The sequence below is a fragment of the Natrix helvetica genome (assembly GCF_964273705.1).
Source record: "Natrix helvetica genome assembly, chromosome: 1".
Lineage (NCBI taxonomy): Eukaryota > Metazoa > Chordata > Lepidosauria > Squamata > Natricidae > Natrix > Natrix helvetica.
The window spans coordinates 27,120,423-27,137,091 of record NC_138548.1 but is presented as its reverse complement, the minus strand read 5'-3'; the positions used below and the strand labels follow the sequence as shown (position 1 = coordinate 27,137,091).

Here is a 16,669-nt window from a genome sequence, read left to right as displayed (position 1 = left end):
GACTGTTGCACTCATGAGATGGGAAGGATATGAAGGTAGTATCATAGTAATGGTACAGAAAAAAATGTTGCCAGGATAGGTTTGTGCATAGGAACGATCTTCAAACTGGTTCTGATGCTGCTATATCATCTAGTCATTCACAACATCTCTAGCTTTAAGCTTGCTTTGAAAAGATCTAACTCTTGTTATGCAAATTTCCTGAGTCAAAAGCCCGCTGTTTTACAATTTTATCTTTGGCCTCTCTTTCATATAACTAACAAAATACAGTAACCTTTTAAAGGGATTCATGCTAAATCAATTAACTCTGGAATGACAAGGAAGTGTTTGTTGCAGGCTTGTTAGCAGAGGCTGGATAGCAGATCCTGTTATAAACAAACATACTGGGAATCCCGTGCCATTCCATGAAAAGCTGGATGCTGCAGTATACATAAATGCGCTAAGCAAACTAGGTTGCTTACATTAGCTTATTGTGCCCAATTCAGCTCGGGATACTGTGCAAGTTTTATTTGATAGATTCCTGAACTGCAATTTCACTTGCCTCAGCAATGTGGCAAATACTTAACGGAGAGGAAAAAAACCTAAAATTTAATGGTGCATATTATGGGGGATGGTTTTTAGGAGATTGTTTGGTGCATTGTCCTCTTGCCAATTCTTTTGTTTCTGAAAACTGTTGGCTGTTGGGACTGTGGGTATCAGTCTTAGACATCTGTCTTTGTAAGCTTTGCTTCTTATCCTTCTGTTTGTATGTTGAAATTATAGATAGCTTGACTACTGTTACCTTTTTGCATAATTCCTCCCTGTGTTCAGGTTCCCTGGCAGGATCAAAAATATTTATGCCCAGATATCCAAGTAGGATTGTAATTTATATTTGCATGCTACAATTGAAATCCTTCCCTACTGAGCAATAGATTTTGAAAACTCATGTTTAGTATTGTTTGAATAGATAGTTATTTAAGTGTGTGATTTAAATATGGAAATGGTAATGATGATATCCAGTTCTACAAAAAAAAAATTAAATGGAAGATAGCTGCAGAGAATTGGTGAGAAAAAACAGCCTTGCAGCATATGCAAAGAAGTGCACTATTAATGTGGCTTTTGAGGAGTGGAATATGGATGGTGTGCAGGTGGGCTTTCCTTAAGAGTTTGTTTATGCAACTGTTACTGTTTTGATCTAGAAGGCATATTGAGAAGTGATTTTTAGATTGGAATGTTTAAATTCACTCTTTCCATTTACGTTACCGGCAGATATTGGTAATGAAGATAATATCCATCAGGCTGAGGATTTTACATCTTTTGAAAATATTCTAATAGAAAATGCTATGATGCTGTAGCTTGCAAATGTTAAAATCAATATGAATGGATACAAGAAATAGAGAGTCTTAAAACACTATGGAAGCCCCCTGCCTTGTAGTTAAGGTTTATTTTTATATTGTGGGTAAGTGTTAGCCAAATACTTGCATTTTCTTACCCTGAGCTATATACATGGTAGATTATCAAGTATAGTTAGTTGGGGACATCATTTGATATACAGTGATTGAGAGTTGAATTGTTTCCCCCCCACAAAAAAATCTTTTTTCTTTTCTTGGAAGTATTAAAAATAGTATAATATTGTGCCTAAGTCACAAATGACAAAGGATCCTGTTTCAACTTTGATAAAGTGTAGAATTTGGATTATGTGGCGCAGACACTGATTATCTTTATGGCACATGTTTTTTTCTTTGGAGCCACAAAAAATAGACCGGAATTAATGGCGTTCCATTATTAGCTTTTTTCCTATGCTATTAATATAGAGATTGAGAGATACATTTGTAAGGAATTCAGCAGGAATTCATATTATTTGTTGTTCTTGGGCAGTTTTATATTATATTTCTCCCTTACAAATGCCTGGAGGCTGTTTTTTCTTGTTGACACTCTGAAGTCTATATTTTCTTCTGAATCTTTAAAGAAATACATATTTCCCAATCCATATTTAAGTGGCATATGCAGTTGATTGCCCATCAAATGATACTAAAAATGAGGTTTCAAAAATGCATCCATTGCTGCATTCTGATGAAAATAGCATGTTAGGGCTCCAGAATGACATTGGCACAGCTGGGACCAATATTGCTGATGGGTTTTGGAAAGAGAAATCAGCAAGCCAGGATTATATTCCTCTTATCACCAAATTGTCCCTTCATAGATCCCTTCTGTCTATTCCATGTCTTTTATCCTGGCAAATGTTGGGATGGAAACATATATTTGGAATTGTAATACTGAGTTTATTTTATTTTTATTTATTTATTTTAAAAATTGCTATAGCTGCCTATCTTATGTCAAATTCTGGCCAAATTCCCAATCAAGAATTAAAACAACATTAATAAAATGACATAAATACCATATTAAAACTATAAAAACCATAAACATTCAAAGCAAAAAACGACAACACCCTGCCACCAAGTTAAGCTTCCAACATGAAGTCACCTCATCCTTTTCTTGGGAGAAAAGCCACGTTTTCAGTGCATTTTGGAAGCCTAGGAAGAAAGAGACCTGCTAAACTTGCTTATTCCTATGAGTTTCACTAAGAATAAAATGGGAGTTCAACAAACTCAGAAGTTAATCTTAGTTTTTCTCTCAGTATCAGCCCTGATATCTACAGTTTGGGGCAATAATGCCAGAAGTATAGAGTTGAAAAGGTAAATATTAATATTTGGCTGATAAAGCTGGATTGTCGAGGTTGTTTTTGTGGCATGGTGGAAATACAACTATGATGTGATGAACATAGAATCATAGGGCGGGAAGGGACCTTCAGAGGTTTTCTAGTCCAACCCCCTGCTCAAGGCAGGAAACCTTATACCATCTTGGTCAAATGGTTGCCCAATCTATTTCTGAAAACCCCCCAATAATGGAGCCCCACAACTCCAGGAGGCAAACTATTCCATCGATTAATTGTTCTCTCTTTCAGAAATTTCTTCTTATTTCTAGGTTGAATTCTCCATAGGTGCATCAGGCTTGAAGATGGCAGGCTATTTCCCAGCTTAGACTTATTGAACTGAATGGGCATTGGACAACAGCATCACATTTGTATCCCCTATTCATTAAAGTAAAAAAGCTAAAGGAATCCTTGTGGATTTTACTCCGCTAGTCATAGTCCGCTGACTATAGGGGCTGATGCTCATCTCTATTTCAAGGCCATTGAGCCAGCACTTCTACAGTAATGTGGCCAGCATGACGTCACAGAAAGCTGTTACCATTCTACCAAAGTGGTACCTATTTATGTACTCGCATTTACATGCTTTCGAATTGCTAGGTTGGCAGGAGCTGGGGTGAGGACGGGAACTCACCCTGTCACATGGCACTTGGATCTCAAACATGGGCTGCCAGCTTTCCAGCTGACAAGCCCAGCATCTTAACCGCTGAGCAACCATGCCGCTTTCTATTCATTAACCAGAAGAAAAATTCCATTTGCCTTCTTTTGGTCCCAAAGTGTCTTTAGCTGTCTCTGCTTCTGTTTGAAATAAAAACCTCATCCTATTTCTTTCTTTTTTTTATTAGGCCCAACAAAAGTGGATCAAAGCCATGTGTTCCTGCCAGCAGACAGTTCCACTAAGATTTTAAGGACACCGTTTACCCGGCTTCAGTGCTTGAGGCAGAGGCAACTGTGCATCATTCCTGTTCCCCCCCTGTGGGGAAGGGGAGAGTGTATTAGCAGATTATGGATCCTCTAACCCGCCCAAGTGGAGATATTATGCGGCGGAATCCACAGCAAGATTATGAGGTCATCCAGAGAGTGGGGAGTGGCACCTATGGAGATGTCTATAAGGTAAGGCCAGCAAATACTTGCCAACTAAGAGCAAATTTGAATTCCTGCCCCTTTCTTTTCTGAAAATAGCTTGAACTGCTTCATGGAACTTGCAAGATGATACACCATTGGTTATTAGATGAATTTGCATGGATTGCATCTAGCCTTAATTGGATCATTTTCAAATCAAACAAATCAGAATAGAGCTGGAAGGGACCTTGAAGGTTTTCTAGTCCTTTTGATTTAGTATAGTGTAGTGTGTGAACTAGCTATTGTTGTATGGAAGCCAAACATATGCACGTTCATCTACAATACTTGCAGTATCCCCGAACGTGGAAGAATGCACACAGTATACTTCTTCTCATTAAAAAGCAAATTATCTTTCATCATAGCAACATAATTGACTGACTTTATATTTGCCTTCTGTTTCTAGCCTCCATCCTTTGTGAATTCATTTGGACTTTTGATTTGATTATATATGATACTGCATTGCTCTATATTAAATGCATTTAAAGTATTTAAAAACAATTATTTCATGACCTGAGGTAAAATGGAATTTTGAGTATCAGAAAGAAGTGGCAGTGGGGGAGAAAAGATAATAGGAATCATATATGAAACAAGTAGTTTCTGTCATTGAGATTTATATTGGGGTAGTTCATGCTGGATTTTGCTCCATGCAGATTAGTGAAAAAAATCCATTTTGATTTTTCATTTGGCCTAATTATTAGCCTCTTTAAGTTGTATTGCACATATATTTAGCTGGACTGGCATAAATAAATATACACTGTGTGTATATTATCCAGGAAATCAAAAAATACTAGATTGTCTGAACTCTTCGATTGTCCATGATAAATGCAGTTTTGCTAGCACTAGATATGACTTTAGAAAACTTCAGAGAATTTATGGTTGGTAAAGGGTATTTCAGAAGCAGCAGAAGAAACCCCTCTTGAAGAATATATGTACTTACCAATAGCACTTACCAATAGCACTTAGACTTATATACCGCTTCACAGTGCTTTACTGCCCTCGCTAAGCGTTTTACAGTCAGCCTATTGCCCCCAACAATCTGGGTCCTCATTTTACCAACCTCGGAAGGATAGAAGGCTGAGTCAACCTTGATTGTGTCCATGTTTATATTAGTACATATATTAGTACATAAATTGAGAATTGATTAATACTCAAGATTCTTTTAATTAGTAATCTTATTAGTTTGCTTGTACATTGCGTGTGTTGATATCCAGCTGAACTGTGAAATTGAGTGCAATCCTTGTGTAAAACTCACAGTAGCTTTCAGTTACAAACTGGAATATCCCACAATACTATATTCTAGTTCAGTGAAGGCGAATCTTTTTTGACTCGCGTGCCAAAAGTGGGGGGAGCACTGGGGGGGTCGTGCGCGGGTGTGCCACAGCCATAATGCTATGCGCATGACCCCAGCGTGCGTAGGCACATGCATACGCGCTGCCCCTCCCCATTTTTGGTGTGCTTTTTTCACCCTCCCCAGGCTCCAGAGGCTTTATAGGAGCCTGGGGAGGATGAAAACAGCCTCTCCCACCTCTCTGGAGGCCCTCTGGAGCACAAAAAACTGACCCTACAAGCAAACCGGAAGTTCAGGAATGGACTTCCGGGTTGCTCGTAGGGCCGGTTTTAACACTATGAGCAAACCAGATAGGGTCGTTTTTTGCCCCCAGGAGCCTTCAGAGAAGCCTCCTGAAGGGTCCTGAACGCTCTGAAGGGCTAAAACTGGACCTATGAGCAAACCGGAAGTACATTCCCAAACTTCTGGTTTGCCTGTAGGGCCGTTTTTTTGCACTCTGGAAGCTTCAAGGAAGGGTGAAAAATGGCCTCAAAAGAAGGCCAAAGTCAGCTGGCCAGCACGCATATGAGCGCTGGCCAGCTGACAGCACAACGCCTCGCATGCCCTGACAAATGGCTCAGCGTACCACCACTTTTAAATTTTCTTGTCATTAACGCCTGTTTATAATTAATTCACCTTTCAGTTCTGAAAGCATGAAGCAGATTGCTGTACTAACAGTACATAACAATGTTTATTTGAAATCCTTCTAATCTGCTTTTAAAGGCATTTTTCTCAATATGTGGTTTAAAATAAAATTTATTTAAAAATAAAACTTAAATATTAAAAATATTAAACACTAAAAAAAGTTAAAACTGCCTTCAATATTAAAAATCATAATTCCTCTTGGAACTCTGACAGACATTGAAGTTGGTGCTGAATCTTAATGGTCACATACATAGAACTTGTTTAGGATATTCTGAAGAAATATTTAAAGAATACATGGATTTGCACTTTTGGGTTTTATTCAAAGCTGATATCCATGGTGTAAGGCAGGGGTGTCAAACTTGATTTCATTGAGGGTCACATCAGGCTTGTGTTTGACCTCAGGGAGCCAGGGTGAGCAAGGTCAGGGTGGGCATGGCCAGCATGACATCACTTGTGTTGGGGGGCGCCTGTGGTGGCCCGAGCACTCTGCCAGCGTAAACAGGTTCCCAAGCTCCATTTTCATCTGGGACGGTCTCCTGCAACCCTCTGCCAGTAAAAACAGAGTTCGGGGAGGGGACCCACACACACACAGCCTTCACGAGCTCCATTTTCAGCTGGGATGGCCTCCTGCAACCCTCTGCCAGCAAAAACGGAACTCAGGGGAGCATGTGTATCCTCGCAAGCTCCATTTTTGCTATCAGAAGCACCGAGGGCCGGTTCTTTGCTGTTTCCAGGGTGGCCCCAGGGACAAGATCTAAGCACTCTGCCGGCTCCGGCTCCCAGGCCTTGAGTTTGACACCCCTGGTGTAAGTCATTCATCCCTGGTGAATCCAGGAGGTGATGCATTCTATGGTATAAGTCTCCTCAGGTGAGGAAAAGAAAGTAGGATCTGGACATAAAATAGGTAGATCGATGCAGGTGAAATAACCTGGCCCCAACAGTTTAAACTTTTAATTAGGAAACAGCACTTTGCACTGGAATTGAAAATAATGGTGTAACATATTAATTAAATTTCTGAACAGCTTGCCCTTGCCAGTGCTCAGTCTTCAAAGGATGCCCTAAGTACCACATTTCAGAGCTTAATTTGGATGTCAGTACTTCATAAAATAGGAGAACATTTTTTAAAACACTTTAGAAACAAGAATTGGAGAAATGAGGGTATGGCTAGTAAAATGACAATTCAGAACTTCCTCAGTGGAAGAATGAGCAGGATCTTTGGCTGAATCTTACAACTTACTTGGTGTGGAAGCCATTTCTGAATATACGTTGTACCATGTATTGCATTAGCATTGGAAGTGAAAGAACTCACAGATCTACAATATGCTGTATTACATATAAACGGTAATGTGGGAATGAGACTTGTGTTTGATGTAATCTGCTTCATAATGGGTCAGTAGGTCAGAGTATCGCAATATTTTTATTTTATTTAGACAATTAGTGTGTAATTGTAATTTTTGTGGCAAACAGCTGTGCCTTTACTATTTCACATTTGCCCTGGGCACTTTTTAAGCTGTGATATTTGCTGTTATTGTTTTATTAGGATTTTTTATTTATTTGATGTTGTACAAACATATACCAATTAGTCAGAACTGCAAATACAAGTACAATATGCTGATTTTTTTAACGAAAAGGAAAAAGGAAGAAGAAACATAGACAGAAATGTATGGCAAGCAGAATAACTCAAGAAGATTTGATACTGGAGGGGGCGGAGCTGCCGTTGCAATGATACGACTTGCGATCTTGGAGCTCCAAGATTGCCATCGATATCTCTGCCACTGGACGGTCCCTTTGGACCTATACCATCCCGTAGAGAAGGGCACATCCTGCTGATCCCAGGGACATCGCAAAGTCCCTGGTAGATCCAGGAGAAGCTCTTTTTTCCGGCCACAGAGAAGCAGCCATTGAAGCTGCTGAAAGTTGGGACAGCTCCAGAACGGAAGAAAAGCGGGAGAGAAAGTGTGTCGAATTGGTGAGATAAATGTTATTAGAGAAGAGAACACCCCAAAAGATCAAAAGTAAAGTTAAAATCGAAGACTGAAGAGGTTAAGCAGCAGGATTAAGCCTGAGTCAAACTTAGTATGTTATCTTTCTTTAATTTTTTTTTGATGGAACTTTTACAAATGCTTTTTACTTTTTAAACTGGACCAGTTTTTATTTTCTTCTTCTATTTTTCTTTTTCTAATACTTGTTGATTAAGACTTCCTCTCTTTTTCTCTTTTCAACGCTCTATTGATTTTTTTCCCCTAAGAACTTTTCTCCTTAAGTTTGGAATATAAAGAGGGGAGTAAAAGCAGAGGAAAAGAAGTAACACTGCCACTTAGAGGCTTGGAAAGATTGTTTTTCTTGTTTTCTTTGAACATTTGATTTACATTTCAAGGTTTCTGAGCTTGTTTATTGAAAATGATAGCGGGAAAAGCATGGACTGTTTATACAGGTGCTCCTCTGGGATACTATCAGTAGCTGGATTGGAGTGGAAAGAAAGCCTTGACTTGAAAGAATACAGTGAACATGTTTGGAATTTAATAAAAAAGCTTTGGATTATATAATGGCAGTGTTTACTCTCTGGAGGAATGGCGCAAAATAAAAAGAAAAGGAAGTAACATTACAAATGATTATGCAGGAAATTCAAAAAATACAAGTAAGAACAGAGAGCATTGAAAAGAGAATGGAAATATTGAACAAAGAACAGAAAAAAATTGATGAAAAAATTGAGAATATTTACTAAATGATGAAATTTGAGGATAGAGTTCAAAAAATTGAAGAAAAAGATGAACAAAGAGACAAGAAAATTGGTGATGTTGACAGCAGATTGAGTGTGGTTGGAAAAGACAGGAGTGAAATATTGAAATGGGAGATTGACAGATTGGAACTTTACCTCAGACTCCAAAACATAGAAGAAAAGGGAGAAAATTTGGCAGAAGTAATGAGAGAGATTTTGGCAGAAGCATCGGTGATAACCAAAGGGAAGTTGATGGAAGGAACAGATGGAGGGTTAAGATATGCAATGAAAAACAAGTTGCCAAGAGAAGTCTATATAAGATCTACCAAGAAAGCAATTAGAACACAAATACTACAAATGGCAAGAAATTGCACTACAGGATGATGTAATGAAATGCTATAATAAAAACTAATTTAAATTTAGTTAAATTTAGAATTTTATGCATAAAATGAAGTAATAATAGTTATAGTCAAATAAATGATTAACAATGATAATAATGCATATATATGTACTAGATTGATAATATGAAATTTTATATAAATTGTAAGTGAGGACTATGGAGAGGATGCGCAAACGTTTTGTAACCAAAGATAAACATAGAATATAATATAAAGATGTAATATTACTGGATGGTTTTAGGATGTTGAAATGAAATGCCAGGAGGAACGTATTCATAAAATAATGGAATGTGCTGAAATGAGTAAATTGACATTTGAAATTAGAGAACAAGAAAATAAACAATTTTATAAGACACGGGATTTATTTTATCAATGGTTAGATAAAAAAACATGGAAATGAAAGATGCTAACGAATGTTATCAACACAAGAATAATAGAATGATACTGAATATAACATAAAGATATATTATTATTGGATAGATTGAAGATGATGTAATGAATTGTTATATAAATGAACCCAATATTTAGTATATCTTGTTTAAAATGAAGAAATAATAGTGATAGTCAAACAAATGAGGTATAATGATAATAATGTATAAACATATTCAATTTGATATTATGAGATTTATATAAATTGCAAGTGATGACTATGGAAGGGATGCACAAAAACCTTGTAACCATCGACACACTGTATGTAGTGGAAGATGGTTTCATGTTTTATGCCTTGTTTGTCTGTCTAAAAATAAAAAATAATAAAAAACAGATACCAACTGCAAATATTTGTTTCAAGTGAATGGATTTTTTAAAATTTTGTACTAAAGATTTCTGCTTTTTAGAATAATAAGTCTGAGTTGTTGTAGAGGTGGTTTGAGTATAAATCAGAATTTCTAATATGTATGTATGTATGTATGTATGTATGTATGTATGTTTGTATATGTATTGTGTCACAACCCCTGTATGGGAGGAAACACACTGCTTCCCTTTTCTGTCTTTTGGCTCATTCCAAGAGACCATCCAGGCAGAAAACTATATCTTAATGTTGCCTTTGTTACTTTATTTATTTATCAGCACAAATACAACATATTTATCTATTTATCTATTTATCTATCATCTACCTATCTATCTATCTATCTATCTATCTATCTATCTATCTATCTATCTATCATCTATCTATCTATCTATCTATCTATCTATCTATCTATCATCTATCTATCTATCTATATGCCTCTTCAAGTGGATGAGGGTTTATAGGGTACATAGCATTTATATGGCCTGATTAAAAAGTACATTATCCCTAAATTAATTGCTTTCAGGAAGCAAAATCAGATAAAGACAGATGTAGAATTTGTGACATATTTGAATGTTCATAATTCAGTATATTAGTTGCTTCTTCTGATTTTCTGTCTTAGACTATTCGTATGGATAACCCGGGTTCTAATTAATCCCATGCAATTGTAATAATATTGCAAAGACTCCATTCAGCTCATAATACAAATGAAAAACCCTGTCTTAGACTGAGTCAAGATACTGAGGCCCTTGGTTGGGTTCTCATGTACATTGCAAAACAATCCAGGAAGTCTTTTGAAGAGTGGAATTTTAAAAAGCTAAAATAAACAAATGCAGATAAGGCTGTCTGTTTTTTGTTGTTGTTATTGCTGCCCTCAACTAATGAGAATAGGGGAATAGCTGAAGGCCACAAAGCCTCTGCTTGAATCTCCTCTTCACTCTGAATTCATCTGGTACCCTTGAAACCCATTGCTGCTGATGTGTTGCAGTGTTTCTCTTGCTATATCTGCAATATGGATATACAAGTAATCCTTACTTTGTGATGATAATTGGAACCAACAATTCCATGCTAAGTGACACCCTACCGATTTATCATGGCAGTTGTGACAGTTGCTGCTGCTGCTATTGTTAACTTAGAATCCTGTGTGATGTCACATGATTGCTGACCTCCTGCTGGCTTCCCAATTGATTTTGCAGAAGCTGGCAATGAAGGTTGCAAATAGAGATCACATGACCGCAGGATACTGCAATTATTGTAATTGTCAACTGGTTGCCAAGCGCCCAAATTGTGATCATATGAACATGGGGGACCCTATGACAGCTGCACTACATAGACTGGTCACATCTCATTATTTGGTGTTACCATAAATTTGGACAGTTGTTAAACCAGTGGTCATTGAATGAGGACTACCTGTAAAGCTGTGATTTGCTTTATAATGCCAATATAACCTTGACTGAAAATATTCAAAAGTCACCATTACATACAGAATTTATATTTATCCGAGAGACCTGTTCATCAAAGACCTTGCATCATATGTAGATACTATTTGAGGAGTGGTATGATTATGGGCTAAAGAGATCTGAATTCCTTCCTCCATGCAGAAGTCATAATAGCCCATTCATGTACTGTTGTTTCTAAAGAATCAGGCTAAGGTTTTGAAAATTAATGTAAATTGGTTTGTCATGCTGTCTCCTTGTGTGAAAGTTTGAAAGCAACTACAGTCTCTGTTAATGAGAAAGCCTTCCAGATGCCTTTTATGAATAGATTTAACCACATGCATATTTTGGAGGAGTTGTCCCAGCATTCTTTTTAATCCATTGAGTATTGAATTGGAAGGAATGAAAGGTGACCTGGGTCTAATTTAGGGACTGGCTCCTATTCAAGCACTGTAGGGGTGGTGGTGGGGAGAAACATATTCATTTTTAGTTGTCTAAATCTTGCACATTTATCAAACCTATCAAGATGTCAATGATGTTGCCTATGAGGTTTTGTGAGAGCTCATGCAGGAATGTAGAGGTTTTGCAACACTTTTGCTATATTAATTTAATGTACTCGTGTTTTTTTAAAATGGAGGTTGAGCAATTCAGAGCACCCAGCCTGTTGAGGCAAAGGGTAAAAATGTGAAGGGCACAAAGTTGTCCATGGGAAAGACTCTCTAGTTTCTCTTAGAAGTAGACACTCTCTTCCGAATCTCTCTCTCAACATAGAAATGTGGATTAGCGTCTCAGAAAGGGCAAGGTTGTCCTGTTCCCAGCTTCATACTTTTACAGTACTTCTCACATGAATGGGATGAATGTTGCCTAAAGTCTGCGTTAATATCCTATATCTGCTTTCATTTCTGGCTATGTTCCTGGGATATCCCCAGAGCTTGAGTAAAAGGCAGAGGGTCACTGAAGCCGTTGCAGAGTTGAGGGGAAGAAGGAATGTGGTGGGTGAGAGAGTAAGTGGGCAGTTGCTATTCTATGCAACATTCCACTTCTAGCATTGTCGATTTTCTGGTGTCACTTTTTTTTATACTGCATACGTGGTGATCCTTGCTATGTTAGAACAATAGAATTATCTAGTACAGTGGTTCTCAACCTTCCTAATGCTGCGGCCCTTTATTACAGTTCCTCATGTTGTGGTGACCCCCAACCCTAAAATTATTTTCGTTGCGACTCTATAACTGTAATTTTGCTACTGTTATGAATCGTAATGTAAATATCTGAGATGCAGGATGTATTTTTATTGTTATAAATTGAACATAATTAAAGCATAGTGATTAATCACAAAAACAATGTGTAATTATATATTGTGAAATATTTATTTATAATTGCAAGTAAATGAAATCTTGTCTGAGAAGTTTAAGATCAGGCTCCCTGCTCTAAGTGGAAAGAGTGCCTTTCTTTTAAAAAGAAAAAAAAAACAGCCACCAATTCTTCCTTTCTTTCTCTTTCTCTGTCTCTCTGTCTCTCTCTCGCTCTGTTTCTGTCTGTCTCTCTATGTGTGTGTGGCTCTTTGTCTCTCTCCTCCCTCCCTACCTCTCTGTCTCTGTGTCTGTCTCTTGTCTCTCCCCTCCCTTCCTCTCTCTCTGTCTCTCTGTAATTCTCTCTCTGTATCTCTGTCTCTCTCTCCTCCCTCCCCATCTCTGTCTCTCTGTTTGTGTCAGTCTCTCCCCTCCCTTCCTCTCTCTCTGTGCCTTTGTCTGTCTGTCTCTCTGTTTGTCTCTCCCCTCCCTTTCTCTCTATCTCCCTGTGTGTGTCTCTGTCTCTCCCCTCCCTTCCTCTCTCTCTGTCTCTCTGTAATTCTCTCTCTGTATCTCTGTCTCTCTCTCCTCCCTCCCCATCTCTGCCTCTCTGTTTGTCTCTCCCCTCCCTTTCTCTCTCTCTATCTCCCTGTGTGTGTCTCTGTCTCTCCCCTCCCTTCCTCTCTCTCTGTCTGTAATTTTCTCTCTGTATCTCTGTCTCTCTCTCCTCCCTCTCCCATCTCTATCTCTCTGTGTTTGTCAGTCTCTCCCCTCCCTTCCTCTCTCTCTGTGGCTTTGTCTGTCTGTCTGTCTGTCTGTCTCTCTCTCTCTCTCTCTCACACACACACACACACACACACACTGTGGTCACCTTGCCTCCTGTTCTTCGGCTGCTGCACAAGCCCATGTGGCGTGTGCTGCTCTCTTCTCTCTTGACAGTTTGCTTGTTTCCAATGGAGGGGGCGGGGAATGCATGCGTTTTCCTCCCTCTGCATGGATTTCCCACCCCCTATTGGTCCCGTTGTTGCTGAAGCCGCTTTTGCTGAATCCGGTGCGTCGGCAGGACTCTTGCCATTGCTGAGAGCTTCACTGGCAGCTGCTTCTTGACATTGCTGCTGCGTCGGATTCAGCAAAAGCGATTCCAACAGCAACGGGATGTGCTTGGGGAAGTGAGAGTCGGAACTGACTGCCCGGGATTGTGTTTTTGCCGCCGCTGTGAAAATGTCTGTTTTCCAGCCGCAGGAGGGAAGGAAAGAAGCCAGTATTTGGAAAGAACCTACCTCCTCCTCCAGAGAGCCCCTGCTGAAAGACAGGGGGGGTGGGCTGGTTTGAATGCGGGTGAGCAGGCGGTTTGGGGCCAGCACCTCCTTCAAGAAAGAAAGGAGGCTTGTGATAAAACCCCTGCCACCGAGGGCGAAGGGGAGCACCTTTGCCCTCGACTATTGCATGCCTCCTTTCTCCACCCTCCCGAACTAGCAAAGAAGGCGGGCCGCTAAACCGCCTGCTCGCATTCAAACCAGAGAAGAGGGAGCAACCCACCCCTGGTCTGTCTCTCTCACTCACTTAATCACTCACTCTTAAAAGTACCTGGCAGTACCCTCGGAGGGCTTTGGAGAGCTTCGTAGGGCAGCTTCTGCAGAAGCCTGGGCGAGTGAGAACAAGTTCCTGCCATTACAAAGTCTCCGAGGCTCTAATTGTATGGGGTGTGCGCGCGCACCTATGTTTTCCATGGCATGGAGCTGTGGCGACACTGCGCGGCCGGTGATGACTCTGGAGCCCATCTGCGGGGGATTTCGAGGAACACGAGGGGGAGTCTAAAGTTTAGAGTTCCAATGGTCTTAACGACCCCTGTGAAAAGGTCGTTCGACCCTCAAAGGGGTCGCGACCCACAGGTTGAGAACTGCTGATCTAGTACAAAAGTATATTTAAAAAAATTTTTACATTCAGTTGTCTCCGATTCTTTGAGACTGCCTGTACAAATCCATGAGTTTTCTTAGCAAGGTTTTTTCAGAAGTGGTTTGCCATTGCCCCTTTCCGAGGGCTGAGAAAGAGTGTCTGGCCCAAGCTTACCCAGTTGGCTTTGTACCCAAGGCAGGACTAGACGTCATGGTCTCCCAGTTCTATTCTGAGGCCTTAACTAAAGAAAAACTGCATGTCTTTTTTTCATTATTTGGTATTCAAAGAGGAAAGAATAATTTTCCACAAAAATGGTGAAGCAGACAGTATAAATTAGATTTCCTTCTATGCGCCTGCCACCCTTTCTCTGCTATTAGTGAGATGGTCTAGAAAAATGTCACATGTTCCATCTTGATTATTTCCTGTACATAGGAGGATGAAGTGGGAAGTAAACTAATTACCTCAAGGGAATCTCCAAATAAATTTCTCCCTTTCAAAAAATACTAAAATCAACCAGATTCTACTTTTACCGTATTTTTCGCCCTATAAGACGCTCCGGAATATAAGACGCACCCAATTTTAAAGGAGGAAAATCTAGAAAAAAAAAGATTCTGAACCAAATACTGTAGTAAAATATTTTATATCAACTGTATAAAGTTAACAGCAGTTTAAGAACAATTTTATGTCAACCATGTAACATATTAAGAACTATCTTTACTCTCATTAACAGTCAGTAAAGTCAGTAAACAGTGAAAGTAACAAAAATAAGGCTGTAATGTTTTTATTCGAACCCCAAGAATTCCTCTTCTTCGCTGCTTTACCTGCCACTTCTCGGGCAGTTCCAGGCGGCAGGGATCGTAGTAATAGCATTTTGGATGGCAGCGCACCGATCTCAGGAGCCAAAGCCTTTGAATCAAGTTTGATTGTGTCCCATCTAGCGTTCTCCACCCCCAACTCCAAATCTCTCCGGATCTGCTTATTGCTATTGCTGCTATTGCGCCCAGCTACTGTATCTCTTTGCTGCATGACAGATCCGGGCGGATTGGGGGTGGGTGGGTGGAGAACGCTAGATTGGGAAGTTAAAAACCTAGAACCAAGTTTGATTGTGTCCCATTCTTTGCTGCAATAGCAGCAATAGCAATAAGCAGATCCGGAGAGATTTGGGGTTGGGGGTGGAGAACGCTAGATGGGACACAATCAAACTTGATTCAAAGGCTTTGGCTCCTGAGATCGGTGTGCTGCCATCCAAAATGCTATTACTACGATCTCTGCCACCTGGAACCGCCCAAGAAGCGGCAGGTAAAGCGGGCGCTGCAGCAATCGTGGTACCAGCATTTTGGATGGCAGCGCACCGATCTCAGGAGCCAAAGCCTTGAGGCACCTTTCGTTTGCAGGAGGAGGGCAGCTTAAGGCAGCGCCCCAGCAATGTGAGGAGCCGCTGCCACCGCCACCACAGCCTAAGCCCTCTCGGGAGCCCAGCCGAGCGGGAGCTCTGAAAGCGAAACCTCTCTCCTTTCCAGCCATCACGATCTCTGCAGCCCCCTCTTTGCCTGCCCCATTTTCAGATGACCCAGTGGCTACATTCGGCTTACAAGACGCACTCAGATTTTTACCCTCTTTTTTGGAGTAAAAAAGTGCGTCTTATAAGGCGAAAAATACGGTACTTCCTCTTTAAAGATGCTGGACTGATCTCCAAAGTAAGTGGCACTTATGTTGCTTCTGAGCTGAGAAAAGCATTGGATGGTTGATGTCCCATCCAAATTGATTCTGAATACTACAGGTAAAATCCTTGACTTATGACAATTGGAACCAGGACAACGATTGCTAAGCAAGGCAAGTTGAGTTGTGCCTGATTTTGCCTCTGTTAAACAAAATATTGCAGTTGTTATGTGAATCATGTGGTCATTAAGCAAACCAGGCTTCCCCATTGACTTTGCTTGTCAGTTGGAAAGGTCAGAAATGGGCAATCACATGACCCCAGGATGTTGCAACTCATAAAAACACGCCAGGTGCCAAGCGCCTAAATTTTGATCCCATGGCCAGGGGAATGCTCTGACAATCATTAGTGCAAATACCGGTTGCCACTATTTTCAGTGCCATTGTAACTTCGAACAATTGCGAAATGAATGGTGGTAAGTTGAGGAATTAAACCAACATCAAGTAATTTTCAGAAAAGTATTACATAAAAGGAAAAGAGTTGTGCTTTATCAAAGCAAAGATCTTCATACAATATGTTACCATTCTGTTACCACACACTAATAAGCTACACATTTTTGGGAGTCCACAAGCAGGACATGAATACAATTCCACTCCTGCACTGTAGCAACTATATGTACTGAGGCAAGCTGTTGTCATAATTAATAG

The 16,669-nt window shown here is 39.9% G+C and overlaps 1 protein-coding gene across 3 annotated transcripts in view; it reads left to right on the top strand.

The window, feature by feature from the left end:
* Positions 1–16,669, top strand: part of MAP4K5 (mitogen-activated protein kinase kinase kinase kinase 5) — a 103,459-nt gene that overhangs the window by 1,702 nt on the left and 85,088 nt on the right. For all 3 annotated transcript variants that reach the window (XM_081935069.1, XM_081935068.1, XM_081935070.1), the window contains exon 2: positions 3,532–3,799. In XM_081935069.1, coding sequence (XP_081791195.1) covers positions 3,692–3,799 — 108 coding nt within the window. In that variant the 5' untranslated portion in view covers positions 3,532–3,691. The remainder of the gene's footprint in view (positions 1–3,531; positions 3,800–16,669) is intronic.